At 39.4% G+C, this 14,415-nt stretch overlaps 2 protein-coding genes across 4 annotated transcripts in view; one reads left to right on the top strand and one right to left on the bottom strand.

The window, feature by feature from the left end:
- Exoc6b (exocyst complex component 6B) overlaps window positions 1–14,415 on the top strand; it is a 541,291-nt gene that overhangs the window by 26,344 nt on the left and 500,532 nt on the right. The window lies entirely within an intron of this gene.
- Window positions 1,175–4,434, bottom strand: LOC134471470 (uncharacterized). 2 transcript variants are annotated; one of them, XR_010040916.1, is made up of 3 exons: window positions 3,911–4,434; window positions 2,048–2,121; window positions 1,175–1,654 (listed from the first exon to the last, which is right to left on the bottom strand). XR_010040916.1 is itself a non-coding variant. In XM_063230359.1 (2 exons), the coding sequence occupies exons 1-2, from the start codon at window positions 2,705–2,707 to the stop codon at window positions 1,565–1,567; spliced, it is 750 nt and encodes a 249-aa protein (XP_063086429.1). In that variant the 5' UTR covers window positions 2,708–3,070; the 3' UTR covers window positions 1,175–1,564. The 2 variants fall into 2 exon arrangements, 1 of the variants encoding a protein (XP_063086429.1); XM_063230359.1 differs by lacking the exon at window positions 3,911–4,434 and having other exon boundaries at window positions 2,048–3,070.

The raw sequence follows: 14,415 nt of genomic DNA, 5'->3' as shown, positions 1-14,415 counted from the left end.
CTGAAAATTAAACGTGGGGTTAGGAGGAGTGGAGTTGAGAGTTATGAGAGGTGATTACTCCTCCATCTGAAAGCATAAAAGTTAAGACAGTAGGTTGGTAAGGCTTGTCTCTGGTATGCATGATGTTGGAGTCTGTAGGCAATACTGTTAAAGAGTCCTGCTGTAAAAATGATCATTAATAGAATGTAAGAAATTAGGAACCAAATTGGATAACAAAACATGACTTAGCCTGTTAACTGTGGCTGTGAGGCCTTTGTGAGATGGAGACGGGTAGGCAACAGAAGATGAGATGACAACTCAGAATGATCAGATTTAGGGCTGGAAGGGCACCTCTTAGCCTGAGCGATGTGAAACCAGGATGGCAGTCCAGCAACTTTGATTTGGGCATGGGTCGCTGTATCCTGGTTGTAGTCCTTGGAATGATTTGCTGTAACAGAACTTTAGCAAGTATGAGAAAGGCTTTTATGTCTCCTGAAAAAGTATAAACAAAGTGAGAAGACAAAATGTATCTGTCAGTCTTGACCAGGGATACCTGAGAAATTGGTGAAAAAAAATAGGAGGGGGGGGGTCTATATCACTGAGGAAGGGTCCACCAGCAACAACAGGTGTTGAGGCCTCAGTGTGTCTAAGTAAAAGGCATTTTAAGATTTAGGACTGGGACCTGCACAAAATAGGCCCTGTTTGTAAATGGCATAGGTTGACCATCAATACCTTGTCATAGAGATTGAGGACTTAATATAGCAGCCTGAATACTCAGGAAGACCTCTGTATATATGGCCTCTATGTCCACAAATATAGAGAATGTCTTACCTGAGACTTTAGTGCGACTTGGAATCTGAGACGGACACCTTAAAGGGGGCTGTTGTTGCCCTGAACCCCCTCAGCCTCCAGCAGCGATTTTCTGTCGGTGACGAATCTGGCAGTGTTGACATTTCCTATGAGGGCTATGATGACTTACCCACTCTCTGGTGGCTAGGACAGTCCAGTAGCCCTGGAGTAAGGTCTCAAAGAATGCCAGGATGGGGCATTTTCTTGCCCAGTATCTTCTGCTGCATTTGAGCGTGGTCCATGGAGAGGGCAGGCAGCTCCACCTTGTGTAGGTTTACCTGTCTCAGAACTCCAAGTGTCACAAGTGTTAAAAATATAAAAAAAACATATTAAGATCTCTATAAGGTTTGAAGGTCAAGTTTTGCCTTTTTGTTTGGGATTTGGACTACAGTACAATTAAGTAAGTATGCAGGAATTTAATATTGGCATTTTGGATTAAAGAGCAGGCTTTATCTGGATGGCACATTGCTTTTTATAGGGTGACACGTAGAATTAACAAAGCTTTAGTCTGCCAAACAAGGCTTTAATGGAAACATTTTGCAGTAAAGGTTTAGCAATCTTATGAATAAATCAATCAAAACTGATCTAATACTGTCAAATTCTGAACACATTTACTTTTAAAGTTGTTATTTGCAGTAGTATGAACCAAGACAAATAAAATAAAACTTTGAAGAAAACCCTTGTCTTGAAATAGAGCTAGTGGTTCCCAGCAAAAAGGAATTTATAACCTTAGTTGTTAAACAGGAGATTGGTGAAGGCTTTGATTGATAAACAAGGCTGGTAAAATTATCAGGTGGCCAATAACCTTGATTAAATGGTTTGAGAACTGTAATAAAAAAGCATCTTTTGAGCAGAGCCGCTGAGCTGCTGTTTCGCAGCGCTCCGGCAGAGCACGCCCAGTGGGTGGGGCAAGCGCTGGGATGTAGCGCGCAGGGGCGGGCTCGGACTGCCCCCGGAAACGTGTAAGGTGGCAGCGGCGGCGACGGCGCATGGGGGAGGGAGGGGCTGGGACGGCGCATGGGGGAGGGGCTGGGAGGCGGCCCGACACAGCTCGCAAAGCTGGAACTGCTTGCAGGGCTCGAGGATTAGAAAGCCAATTTAGGAACACAGCTGGGTTTTGATTAGCTTCCTGGACCTGTTTTAAAAGTTTGTTATAGTTAGTATGCTTGTCCTGCTCTGGCACAGCTATAGGCCTAGAGTCATTACCAGCGGTGTTTACCTCAGGTCTGTGATCAGCTTTTTCTCGAACTGCTTGCCACAGCTGATTCCATTCTTGTGAGATGAGAGAGGTATCTAGAATCACATAAACATCCTTAAAACGTAAATCATAACAATTAGTAATGAATTTAAATTGCCTGATATAATTCTGTGGGTCAACAGAAAAGCTACCTAATTTATGGGCAGTCTGGGATAGATCAGAAAGGGAAAAAGGCACATGGATGTTAACAAGCTCCTTGGGGCCAGCTTGCTCCCGAAGCGGTAGCAGAGCCTGAGGAGATTCCGGAGCAGAGGGCCACTGAGCAGCCATCCTTCCGGTAGGCGCGTGTGAGCAATCATCTGTAGAGTGACTACAGAGCTGCTGCCGGTCACCCTGGGAAACACGAGCAGATGGCGTCTCACTGTGTGCCTCGCAGCTAGAGGACTGCTGTCGGCAGCACAATGAAGCGTCATGTGCACTGCAACAGGGCGGCTGTTGTAGTTCACAAGAGGAGCCACAAGGAGACGCCTGTTGACAGTGAGGGTCCTGGGAACATGGCGGCGCCCTGTCACGTGACCCAAAACATGGCGGTGCCTGGGAACATGGCGGCGCCCTGTCACGTGGCCCGAAACATGGCGGCGCCCTGTCGCCATGTGGCCCTCCGGAACATGGCGGCGCCATGCCACGTGGCAGAGGGTTGCAACATGGCGACTGTTCCCCGCGCAAGCTGGAACAATCATGCGACCTGCTGGAAGGACACAGCGACCGAGACCTAGTATGGTGGGCGGGTGGTGAGAATGCTGTAGGGGATACAGAATTCTCAGGAGAAGTCAGAGACTGTGAGGAAGCACTAACAGAGAGATCAGAGCCGCTGGGAGAGATATGGGTCCCTGGAGACGGAGGGAGAGAGGATTGAACATCGGGAGATAACTGCGACACAGAGGGATTAGAGCTGCTGGGAGAGTTATGGGTCCTGGAAGGTGGAGAGGGAGATGATCGCACAGCGGGAGGTATCTGCAACAGAGAGGGATTAGAGCTGCTGAGAGAATCGGGCATAGGGGGAGGAGAGCGCGGTCTGGCGGGAGGTAACGGCAGGGAACAAGTTTGGTGGTAGGCAGGCGGCGGCTGGGAAAACGGAGAGCAGGACGGAAAAGTTTGCGGCGCAGTAGACTTAGCTAAAAGTATCTCAGCGAGAGCACAAGACTTAATGAGAGATGGGCGTGTTCTCAGAATAAGAAAGGCTTGGACATAAGGGAGTTCCAATAACTTGTTGCCAGCTTGACAAAAATCATACAAGTTCCTGAGAATGCAAGGGTCAAATGTTCCTTGCCGAGGCCAAGGCTTGCCGATAAGCGGGTAGGTTGGCCAGACCTCCTGGCAGTAAAAAGTTAGTTGTTTAGTTTTTATGGTACCTTTAATTTTTAGAGTACGTAAATTGGAAATTAGGCATTTTAAAGGCGTCTTTTGGGAGTTAGAAAATACGTTCCCCATGACTGATTCCGGCAAGAAAAAAAACCGGAGGTCCAGAAAAAAGTCGTCACTTATTTGTGGTACCACGCGGCAGCTACGGTTCCAAACCGTAAACTCCAGTCGTCACTGAGAGATTTACGAATGGAGTCTACGTGGGGTCAGTAACAGTTTTGCCCGTGAAAGCGCAAGGCTTTAAGGGAAGTGAGGCATTCTTTCAGTGTGGGCGGTCCCAAAAATCTCTGCTTTGGGCTATCCGAACCCAAAGAACGTGAGAGATTTTGTGGGCGCAGGTTTGCCCAGAAAGAACCCTGCCCTGGGCGGTCCTAAGGACGTGAAAATGCACAGACCCACGCAGACGGGGAGAACATTCCACTGGGGCTGCCCAGTGCGAAAAGTTCCCCGGGGAGTGCTCACCTGAAATCAGTCTGGCCGATGCGGAGTGCAGGCGGCTGGCGACAGGAACGTCTCGGGAGAGGAAAAAGCTCGGGATTAATCCAGGATGTTATCTGATTATCGGCGAGGAAACTCTGGGTATGTGGCCCAAGAATTAGTTGCCTGCCGATCGAGTCACGGCACCAAATGATAGAGTTATTTCCAAAAGATGAAAAATATTAACAAAAGATGAGAAATATAAAATAAAAAGCGGCCTTTATTCTGAGAACACGGAGAGAGATGACCGGCAACCCCCACCGCTGGCGTCCGGCGATCTCTCCGGCCGACACGCGGCGTGGGGGCCTGTAAATAGCCTCGGTTTGGGGTGGAACCTAAGGCGGGCATTAGGGATACACAGGTAGCCCATTGGTCCTAGGTTTGGCGCCATATGTAAATTCCCAGGGGCGGGAAGATGGCGTCACAGGTAACTCCCTAGGGGCAGGGCAAGATGGGGCTTCCTGCTTCCGGTTGTGGCTTTCCTGGCTACAGTGTCCTGTCTGGGCCAAACCTTTCGCATAACAACAACCAGACTTGTGATACCAAAGTCTTTCTGAGTCACTTTTTCATTGCTGGAACATACTACCTGAAGCCTGCAATTTAAAAGAGGAAAGTTTTGTTTTGCTTATGTTTCACAAGATCCAAGTTTGTGTTCTGCAGGTTTCAACACAGAAACAGAATGGCAGAAAGGCCTGGGTGGAGGAAAGTACATACATCATGGCATTCAGGAAGCAGAAGGTCAAGGAAAGAACCAGGAAAGGAGATAGATCCTTCCTCCCTGCACTTCTGGTTCATCTCTTCTGGCCAGACTCTACCTTGTAACAGCAGGTCAAATATAAACCTCAAAATCCAGTTACCTCTCAAAAGCCCCACCTTCAAGTACATGAGGCTTTGGGAGGACATCTACATATAAATTATAACAATATTGTTTTCAGTTTTAGCATGTACATATAATTAAGTGATTGGTTAAAAACTGCATAAGGAGGCTGTAGTAGTAATATGATATATATTCCTAGTTATTGTGTTAATAGTAATCCCCTAATCTAATTTGCTAGAGTTTTGTTTTCTATTGAGTGGTTTTGCCTCCTAAATTACTTAAGAAAGGAAATATGGACAGTGTGTTTAGTATATTTAAAGTCTGTGCTAAAGGCAAAGTTTTGATAGGAATACATTAGGTTCAAGAAATTAGTTAGACCTTTTAATAAGTCAGTTATTGAATTTTTAATGTTTTTATCTTTACATTATTTTACATTTGTACCTTATAAAGAACACAGTGTTGATTAGAATACCACATACCAAATTCTTTTCTCACTACTACTGAGTTGGAAAAAACCCTCTTTGCCATTAAGGGTATAGAACTTTGTACTTAACTGCATCTGCTTTACTGTTTTATTTTTCTTTGGTTTATGTGATTGTATTCAGTATTTTTTTGTTTTGGATTTAGAAAATTAAAAAAGATTATCTCAGTAAGTTTTCTGTTCTTAGAGTGGAAGTGCTTTCATGCTGGAGGCTGGGATTATCTTCATCAGCATCTATTCAAAATGAGTATGAGAGATCATAGGGACTTACAGTGGCTAGATGGGTGTTCCTTTTCCTAACCAGCCCTATGCCATTGTTTTGCATATGGCAATACTGTACTGGCTGGCCTATGAGCACGTAGGCAGATTGATGTAAGATGATAAAAGTGATAAAGTGGGGCAGAATCAGGGAGGCTTCGTTTTCTATTAATTAGATAGTATAAACAGTAAATTGTTTATTTCTATGATCTCTGACAGTGTTAGTGTGAGACTATCAAGTTCTTTAGTTGTCTGATGCCCTAGTTTTTTAATTAAGAAAAATTTCTTACTGAAAAATAGAAATAAAAATTATTAGCATAGATTCAGTAATTAGTTATTAGCATTTTGCCATGTTTATGCTAACTACATTTCCCTTCTGCATGTCAAGTTGTGTGTATGTATGCATGCATGTATGTATATATTTATTATAACACTGGAGATTTAACCCAGGGCCTTCCAATTGAGCTTATCACTATCCTCTTTAAATTTTGAGGTAGAGTCTCTTCATTAAGTTTTTTAAGTTGCCCATACTAGGTTTGACCTTCAAATTTTTCTTCTTTTCTCTTGAAGTTAGGATTACAGGTGTGTGCTTCCATGTCCATCCATATTGATTTTTTATTTGAGAGAAAATTAACTTTGATGTCATCAAGTAAGTTTTCTTTTACATTCTTAATAAAAGATAAACATTTGCAGGTATGAAGCTGAACATTTGTCCTTATGTGAACTTTAAAAAATCTGTCTTATTTTTGTGTTACAGTGATTATAGGACATTTGAATTAGAAGTCTCAGGTGGAATATAATACTCTTACTGTTGTATAGTTGGATAAGGTGGATGCCATATGATAGGCAGTCTGTGTGGGATGTATCAGTACTGCCTCTTAGAAGATGGTTGAAAGTCTTCTCATGACATTTTTAGAGGGCTTGATAACGTTAAGTGTAGAACATACAGTTAAGTATTATGCTTATGCTCATTCTAATAAACAGTGGAAAATTACAGGATAAACCAGCCTAAATATAGTTGAATTTACCATGTCAGCATTCTCAGATGAGCTAGTGCCAAACATGACACCACACCCAGAATTGAGCAGGCACAGCTCATAAAAGAACCTGAGTCACGAATTCAGTGGGAGAGGTTGTGACTCACTCCAGGATCCTGGATGATGTGACAGTCAAAGGAAAAAAAGCAAGGAATGGGCTCATAATGTGCTAGGGTTCATTAGGTAGCATTAGGAATATGGGAGAGTTTTTTGTTTTATTTTTATAAGACAGAGTCTCATTGTAAAGTTCAGGCTGGCTTTGAACTCAATTTGTAGGCCAGGCTGACCTCAAATTCATGGTGATTCTCCTGTATCAGCCTATAGAGAGCAGGGATTACAGGCATGCACCACAAAGCCTGATGGGAAATCAGAGATTTTTGATACTCCTAAAGAATATATGTTGTTAAGAACCCCTAGCTTCAGGATGTAAAACCAACACACAAAATCTAATAGGTTTTCTATAACTCAGTAATTAAAAAACAGTTCCATTTATAATAGCTTACAAAAGTAAGTATCTTGGAATCAATCTAACCAAGAAGGTAAAAGAATCTATAGTGAACACAGAAAAAAGAAATTGAAGAAGACATTAGAAGACAGAAAACCTCTCTTGTTCGTGGTTCGGCAGAATTAATATTCTAAAATGGCCATATCGCCAAAAGTAATCTATAAATTCAGTATGACCTCTATTAAGATAATAACAACATTCATCACAGAATTAGAAAAAAACCCCAAAATTCATATGGAAACACAAAAGACCCTAAGTATGCCTGAGCAAAAGAGGAATACTGGAGGCATCATGATACCTGATTTCAAACTATATGTACTACAAAGCTGTATTACCAAAAACAAAACAACAAGAAATAATAACAACAGCAGCAACAGCAACTAAAAAGCATAAGAGGGTACTGGCATAAAGAGTTATGTAGAAAAATAGAGTAGAACAGAAGGTACAGAAATAAACTCATGTTCTTACAGCCATCTGATTTTTGATAAAGGAGCTAAAAACATGCTGGATTTTTAGTTTCTTTAACAAATAGTATTAAGAAAAAATCGAGTATGCACATGTAGCAGATTGAAACTAGATTCTTGCCTCTCTGTACTAAAATCACATCAAAGACTTAGAAGATTAGAAACTTCGAAACTGCTGATTGAAAACATGGGAAACACTTGAAGCCATAGACATAGGCAAAGACTTTTTGAATAGGACTTCAGTAGTGTAGGAAATAATATTGAGAATCAACAAATGGGACTACATCAAATTAAAAAGCTGCACAGCAAAGAAAAACTATTAAGAGAGTGAAGAGACAGCAGACAAAATGAGACAAAATCTTTAGTAGCTACTCCTCTGAGAGAGGATTAATATCTAGACTATCTAAAGGCCTTGAAAAACTTAACACCAAAAACTCCCCCAAATAAAAAACCAAGTAATCCACTCAGTAGTATATGAATTGAACAGAAAATTCTCAAATATAAGTCACCAACAAGTATATGAAAAAATGTTCCAGTCTTGAGACTTAGAGAAATTTAAATCAGAGCTACAATGAGATTCTGTATCTCCCTCGTCAGAATGGCTGTCATCAAGCATACAGAAAACAATATTGTTGAGGACTCAGAGAAAAAGCCTTGTTGATGGAAATATAAACTGAAATATCACTGTGGAATTCAGTATGGTGTTTCTCAAAACACTAAAAATAGTTATATTATTTGATCCAGCCGATACCATTCCTTGGTATATTCTTGAAAGAATTAAAGATTACATATTGTAGATAATACATACATACCTGTGTTTATAGGAGTGCATTTCACACTGCTGTGCTGTGTAAACAGCTGAGATGTCATCAGTGGATGTATAGGCAAGAGAATGTGATCTATATACACAGTGACGTATTATTTGGTTATAAAGAATGAAATCATATTATTTTAAGGAAATTGGATACAACTGGAAACTGGGAACTGGGCAGGAAAATGGATAGACTGTTAAGCAAAACAAGTCAGTCTTAGAAGGTTAAATACCACATGTTTTATCTCATGAGCAATCTAAAAATAAATTAAAAAATAAAGATGATAGGAAATTAGAAGCTAGACTTTTAGAGATAAGGAAGATGAGAGGAAAGGGAATTAAGGTGGAGGGGATAATGCAATGAAAATAGTCAAAATTTGTTGTATGTATGTACCCATATATAAAAATGAATCTCAGTATTCTGTATTAATGTGTCCTGAAAAATGAATGCTAATTGAAATGTTGATACTAGATCACTTGCTAGACTCACCTATGGGCTAAGTGAGTCACTATTCCTCATGTCAAACTTCATGTCTGTATTTGTACTAGGTATTTTAATACTTTTTTTTGTGGTACTGGGAATTGAACTCTACCTTGCACTTGCCAGGCAGATGCTTATGTCACTGAGTTAAATTTCCAGCCCATGTACTTATTTTGTACCAGCCCTTATTTTGCTAGGTTTTTACACATTAACTCATTTAATGTAGTAAACTCTGTGAACTAGATAAGGAAACAAGTTTAGAGAGGATAAATAATGTTGAGGTCAATCATCTCTAGGCAAACTGGGGTTTGAACCTTGAGAGTTCAAATAATTATGCTATATCATATAAGAACTTTATGAGGTAGGTACTATTCCATTCCTATTATAAATTATTTCTTTGAAGTTCTCCCTGAATAGTAAAAAGATAATGATGGTTAAGACTGTCTTTTAGTCTTATTGCTCTTATTTTGCACAGATAGATGGATGGGTCTTTCCTTAAGTCTGTTAAAAGTATAGTGTGTCATATCTTAGAAATTTGACCAGTAATCTTTTTCTGGGTTTAAAGTAAGACCTTCTTGAAACATGTGTTACATTTAAAAGTAAATTATAACCTTAAAACTAAACCTATTTGGGGTTGGGGAATAAGCTCAGCGGCAATAAGCACCTGCCTTGCAAGCATGCAGTCGTGAGTTCAATACAAACCCAAAAAAACAATGCAAGCTATTTCTTACGGGAAATAAGAGGAAAAAAAGAGAAACAAAAAGAAAACTTTTAGAGATTGAGATGACCTTTTAAAGGTCTTCTGACATAAATTCATACTTCTATGGGAGAATCACGTTCTAATAATGTATAATGTATTTAAGGTTGTTTGATGGTTATCTTGAATTACAGTTCATGTTGAAGTGTCTTTTTTTGTGTGTATGTGTGACCAGATTGCTTCTTTAAGCTTTATAGCTGTTTTCTAAGTTCTTCATAAGCTATACAATTTAGCATTTAAATACTTACTTCAGCATTGGTAGCTGTTTCATTTGTTTCAACTTTGTTAATAACTATGTACTCAGTAAGGTCTACTATGTGTTGGATACTGCATTCAGGAATGTGTCAGCAGGTAATAACAACATGGCACTTAGTGGAGTGTGTGGTCTGCTGGTCAGTCCATTTTTCATATCATTGCCACTAACATTGTGTTTGTGTCAGTGTATGTCTGTGTTTTCTTGAGGTCTTGCCTTGTTATGTTGCTCAGGCTGGTCTTGAATTTGTGGACTCAAACTTACCTATGATGAGACCAGAATCTATAATATGAGTTGGGGTTAGTTGAGGCCACCAGCTCCTTTCTTGGGGGCTTCCTTGAACTCCATCCAGTGACACTGTCATTTCTTGTATCTTCTTTCTTGTGCTACCTTCATCTTGTTCTAAAATTGGCTTCATCAATGCAACAGGGAACAGAATACATAACATCTTGGAAACTACAGAGGAAAGGGTCCTTTTTGTCTGCCTCAGTTATTAAAACCTTAGGAAAAGGATCTGTTTCCAGCTCTTTAGGAAAGAATATATGTCTGTGATCTCAGCAACATGGAATGTTATATTTGGCTCCAGTTTGGTCTACTGTTCACTTTTGTGGCTGGGTGTATATGGTCTTTTGCTAGAAAGAATTGACTTGAGGGGTGTCTAAGTTACTTTTTACTTGTTGCTGAGACAAAATACCTGAAGCCCAAGTTGAGAAAGGAAAGGTTTATTTCTTACAGTTTTTGGAGGTTTCAGTCCACACTCAGTTGGCTCCCAGGCAGGTGGGCATGGCTGGGCTGCAGTTCATGTTGGCTACAAACAGCAAGCAGGAACCAGCAAAGAGCAAGACACACCTTCTTCCTGCCATTACATCACATCCTGGCTCCACCCCTATGTTAGTGTAGCACTGATATCATCAATCCAAGCACTAGACAATGAACCAATTACAAATGCACAATGCAAACTCATGGGGCCTGGGGGCCACAGACATAAACCATGACAAGGATCAAGGTCAAACAAAGATACTTGGCACTATAGTGCTTTCTGGTGAATATAACACTAATTAGAAAAACTGAAAATGGGACAAAGGTGTAATTCATATTTGAGCATATTCAGCAAAAAAATTTTTTCTTCTTTCTTACTATGTAGTCCAGGCTGGCCTTGAACTTGAGTTGATCCTCCTGCTCCAGTCTTCCACATGTTGGGATTACAGGCCTGTACTATCATGCCCAGCTTTTATAAGCATTTTAATATGCAAAAACATGTATGTCTTTGTGTATTTGAAAAAATATGTGTATGCATGTGTGAAAGAGTTTTATATTTAGTACATAAGTTTTTATGTTAAATAATATTTTGTGTATGTATATTGATCAGGCAGCATGTTATTGATATGTTTATTTTTATAATCTATAGCATATAGTTATATGTGTGTATATACATGTATATATACACACATATTTACTTTTTTTTTAGCACAGTGACTGAGAAATGGTTGAGTGTGGGATTCTGAGTTTGTGTACTTATAGCCTAATCATGGCTTTACTCACTAGCTTTATAACTAGGACAAATAATTTAGCTAATCTGTGATTTAGTTCCTTTGTATGTGAAATGAAGATAATATTATTCTATATCATTATGGTGAGTTTGAAGTTAAGTCAGATAATATGTAAAAAATGTTTGAAATAGTCTGCTCTGTTACAAATATGTAATAAATATTAGTTATTATAAACAATAATCTTTGTACATTATATCATGTGTTTATGTACAGTTTGTACTGTGTTTTTTAGGTGTTACATTATTTAGATAGGTACACACAAAATTTGTTTTCTGCCTTTTAAAAAACTGTTCTTGAACTTCATCTTTTTTCATAAACTAACAAAACTGAAGGTAATAAATTTCAGAGCTAATTGGAAATCTTAACTTTCTTTTGAAACTTGGCATTTTAGGAAAAATCTTTTTTTTTTTGTCTTTGTGAGACAGGGTCTCTGTATGCAGTTCAGGCTGGCCTTGAGCTCACTTTGCAGCCTAGGCTGGTCTCGAACTCGCAGTGATCCTCCTATCTCAGTCTCCTGAGTGCTGGGATTACAGGCCTGAGCCACCATGCCCTGCTGGAAAAATAATATTTTAGTATGAGATAAAAAAGAATGGAACTGGGAACTGGGGATTTAGCTCAGTGGCATAAGTGCCTGCCTTGCGTGAGTTCAATCCCTGGTACCGATAAAAAGGAAAAAGACAAAAAAAAAAAAAAAAAAAAAAAAAAGAACCAAAGCAAGATCAGAATCCAGTGGGGCAAATCTATAAATCTGGTAGCTCTGTGTTCGGAAGCTGGGATAGGTAGGTAGTGGTGAGATGTGAACTCCAAAGGGCTTGGGTGGCCCACTCCTATGGCATTGCCAGTTGTAGTCCATGCTTGCTTGCTTGCTTGCTTTCTTTCTTTCTTTCTTTCTTTCTTTCTTTCTTTCTTCTCATAGTCTCTTTCTTAAGTTGGGTGCTTATTATGCTTACAGCCTTTCTCAGCAGACCTTCCATGTTTTTAGCTTCTTTAACTTCCTAGTCACTGCACTTTTGGCTCTATTCTTAGTTTCATGTGCTGTTGTCTCAGTGACACACTGCCTCACCCCTCCCACTTTCTTCAGAAATCTGGGTGGAAGCTTGCTTGACCCCACTATTCTTACAAGCTGCATGCCTGTAAAATAAGTGGTACCACGTGGATGATGCCAAGTTTTGCTATCAGTTCAAGGAGTACAATGATTGTAGAGGCCTCTGAATGCCGGAGTGGTTGCACTCCGAGAAATATTTCCCCTTTTAGCTGAGAAAGAGCGGAGCACTGTTTTCAAATAAAAGTTTTTTAGTTTTCCACCTTTCAGCCTGCAAATGATATGGTCTTGCTAATTCTTGAGATGCCCTCAAACCATCTTCATTATCTTAATGCATAGTGTTTGGCTTCTTTTTAATCTTTTCCACAACTTAGCTCTTTTTGGCATCAGCTTTTTAGGTGCTTTCTTTCTGGCTACTAGCAAAATGTTTCAAATTCAGCTCTGCTTTTTGTTCTTATTATCAAGGTATACTTTGCTACATGCAGCAATACACATGCCACTAAGCCTTAAAATTTTCTCTGCCAAATTAGTGAATCTGCCACTCTTAATTTTAGTCTTCCACAAAGTCTTAAGACAAGAAAATATAGGCAAAATTTCTGCCAGAGCTTAAACTCATATGGCTTTGAAGCCAACTGTTGATGGAATTCTTGTTCCCATCTGAAATTTCCTGAGCATGGTCTTTACCATCTGTGTTTCTATCAGCATTCTGGTCTTCTGAGCTCTGAATCTCCCACTAAGCTTGATTTAAAGCATTGGCAGGTTTCTGTGGCTGACATCTCCAAATCTTTCCAAAATTATCCCATAACCTAGTTCTAAACATTTCTGAAAGACATAGTGAGGTAATCAAGCAACAATCCCACTCCTAGTATCAAAATCTGCCTCAGTCACTTTTTCATTTCTGAGACATAATACCTGACACTCACAAAGTTTGTTTGGCTCATTGTTATAGTTTGTGGTTTGATGACTTTAAAGCAAAAAATGAAAAGAGTGGATGAAAGCTGTTCATGAATGGAAGTCATGGAGGTCATGAGCTGTCATGTCAGGAAGTAGAGAGTTAGGGGAGGATGAGGGGAAGAAGATACAGCATTCCAGTTCATGCCCCAGCAACCTGCCTCTTCCCACCAGAGGAAATCAATTATAGTGCCCCCATAATCTGGTCCCCTTGCAAACACCTGAGGCCTTGGGGTCCATGTTAGATCTAACAGGTAGAGAACAGCAGCAGAATCTGAAGGCAAGGGAGATAGAAAGCTGACATTCATTGATATCATAGATATTCTGCTGTTAATTTTTACAAATACACTTCACCATTTTGTTTTTTGCTTTTTGACCTAATTCATGTTACACATTCATGTTTCACATTTTCTTGAATTAAAATCTACTAGTTCTTTCCTCTATGGCATCTGAATTTTATGTCTCGTTGAAAAGGGCCTTTCTTACCTCAAAATGATATGAATATTATTCAGAATTTTCTTCGTATGTGTAGTATTGACTCCCTAATTGAAAATTTGATTAAGGTAATTATGTTTTTCATATAGTTGTAAAAACTGTAATAGTGAAACATCATTTGTACCCTTTACCTGATTTCTCTCAATAGTATTACAATGAGGATATTGACATTGATATGTCAATTTTCTTCTGATTTCTACAGTTTTACTGTAGTCATTGGTTTGTATGTATTTAGTTCTATATACATTTATCTCATGTTGATTTATATATTTATCATATAGTGAGTATCCTGAACAGTTCTATTACTGTAAGAATCCCTTATATTGCCTTTTACAACCATACCCGTATCCTGTTTCCTCTCTCTCTTGGCAACCATTAATCTGTATCTTGAAGTTTTGTCATTTTGGTACTGTTATATAAATAAAGTTATACCATACCTTTGGGATTGGCTCCTTCAACATACTTTTCTGGAGATTTTTCTAATTATTGTAGCAATAGTTTATTCCTTTTTACTGCTGAGTAATATTCCGTTATATAATATATTGCAGTTATTTTTAACATTAACGATTAACCTGTTGAAGGACATCT

Source organism: Cavia porcellus, unplaced genomic scaffold (assembly GCF_034190915.1).
Source record: "Cavia porcellus strain 051 isolate PalLab524CR breed Dunkin Hartley unplaced genomic scaffold, mCavPor4.1 scaffold_18, whole genome shotgun sequence".
NCBI lineage: Eukaryota > Metazoa > Chordata > Mammalia > Rodentia > Caviidae > Cavia > Cavia porcellus.
The sequence above is the reverse complement of the archived record's forward strand: the minus strand, read 5'-3'. Positions and strand labels throughout refer to the sequence as shown.

What these genes read in the sequence shown, in the direction of transcription:
- LOC134471470 (XM_063230359.1), bottom strand. Translation starts at nt 2,707, where the DNA reads ATGGCGCCGCCATGTTCCGGAGGGCCACATGGCGACAGGGCGCCGCCA. An exon ending in AAGCTGATCACAGACCTGAG is followed by an intron (nt 1,655 to 2,047) that starts GTAAACACCGCT and finishes TTTTTATTACAG; the next exon opens with TTCTCAAACCATTTAATCAA.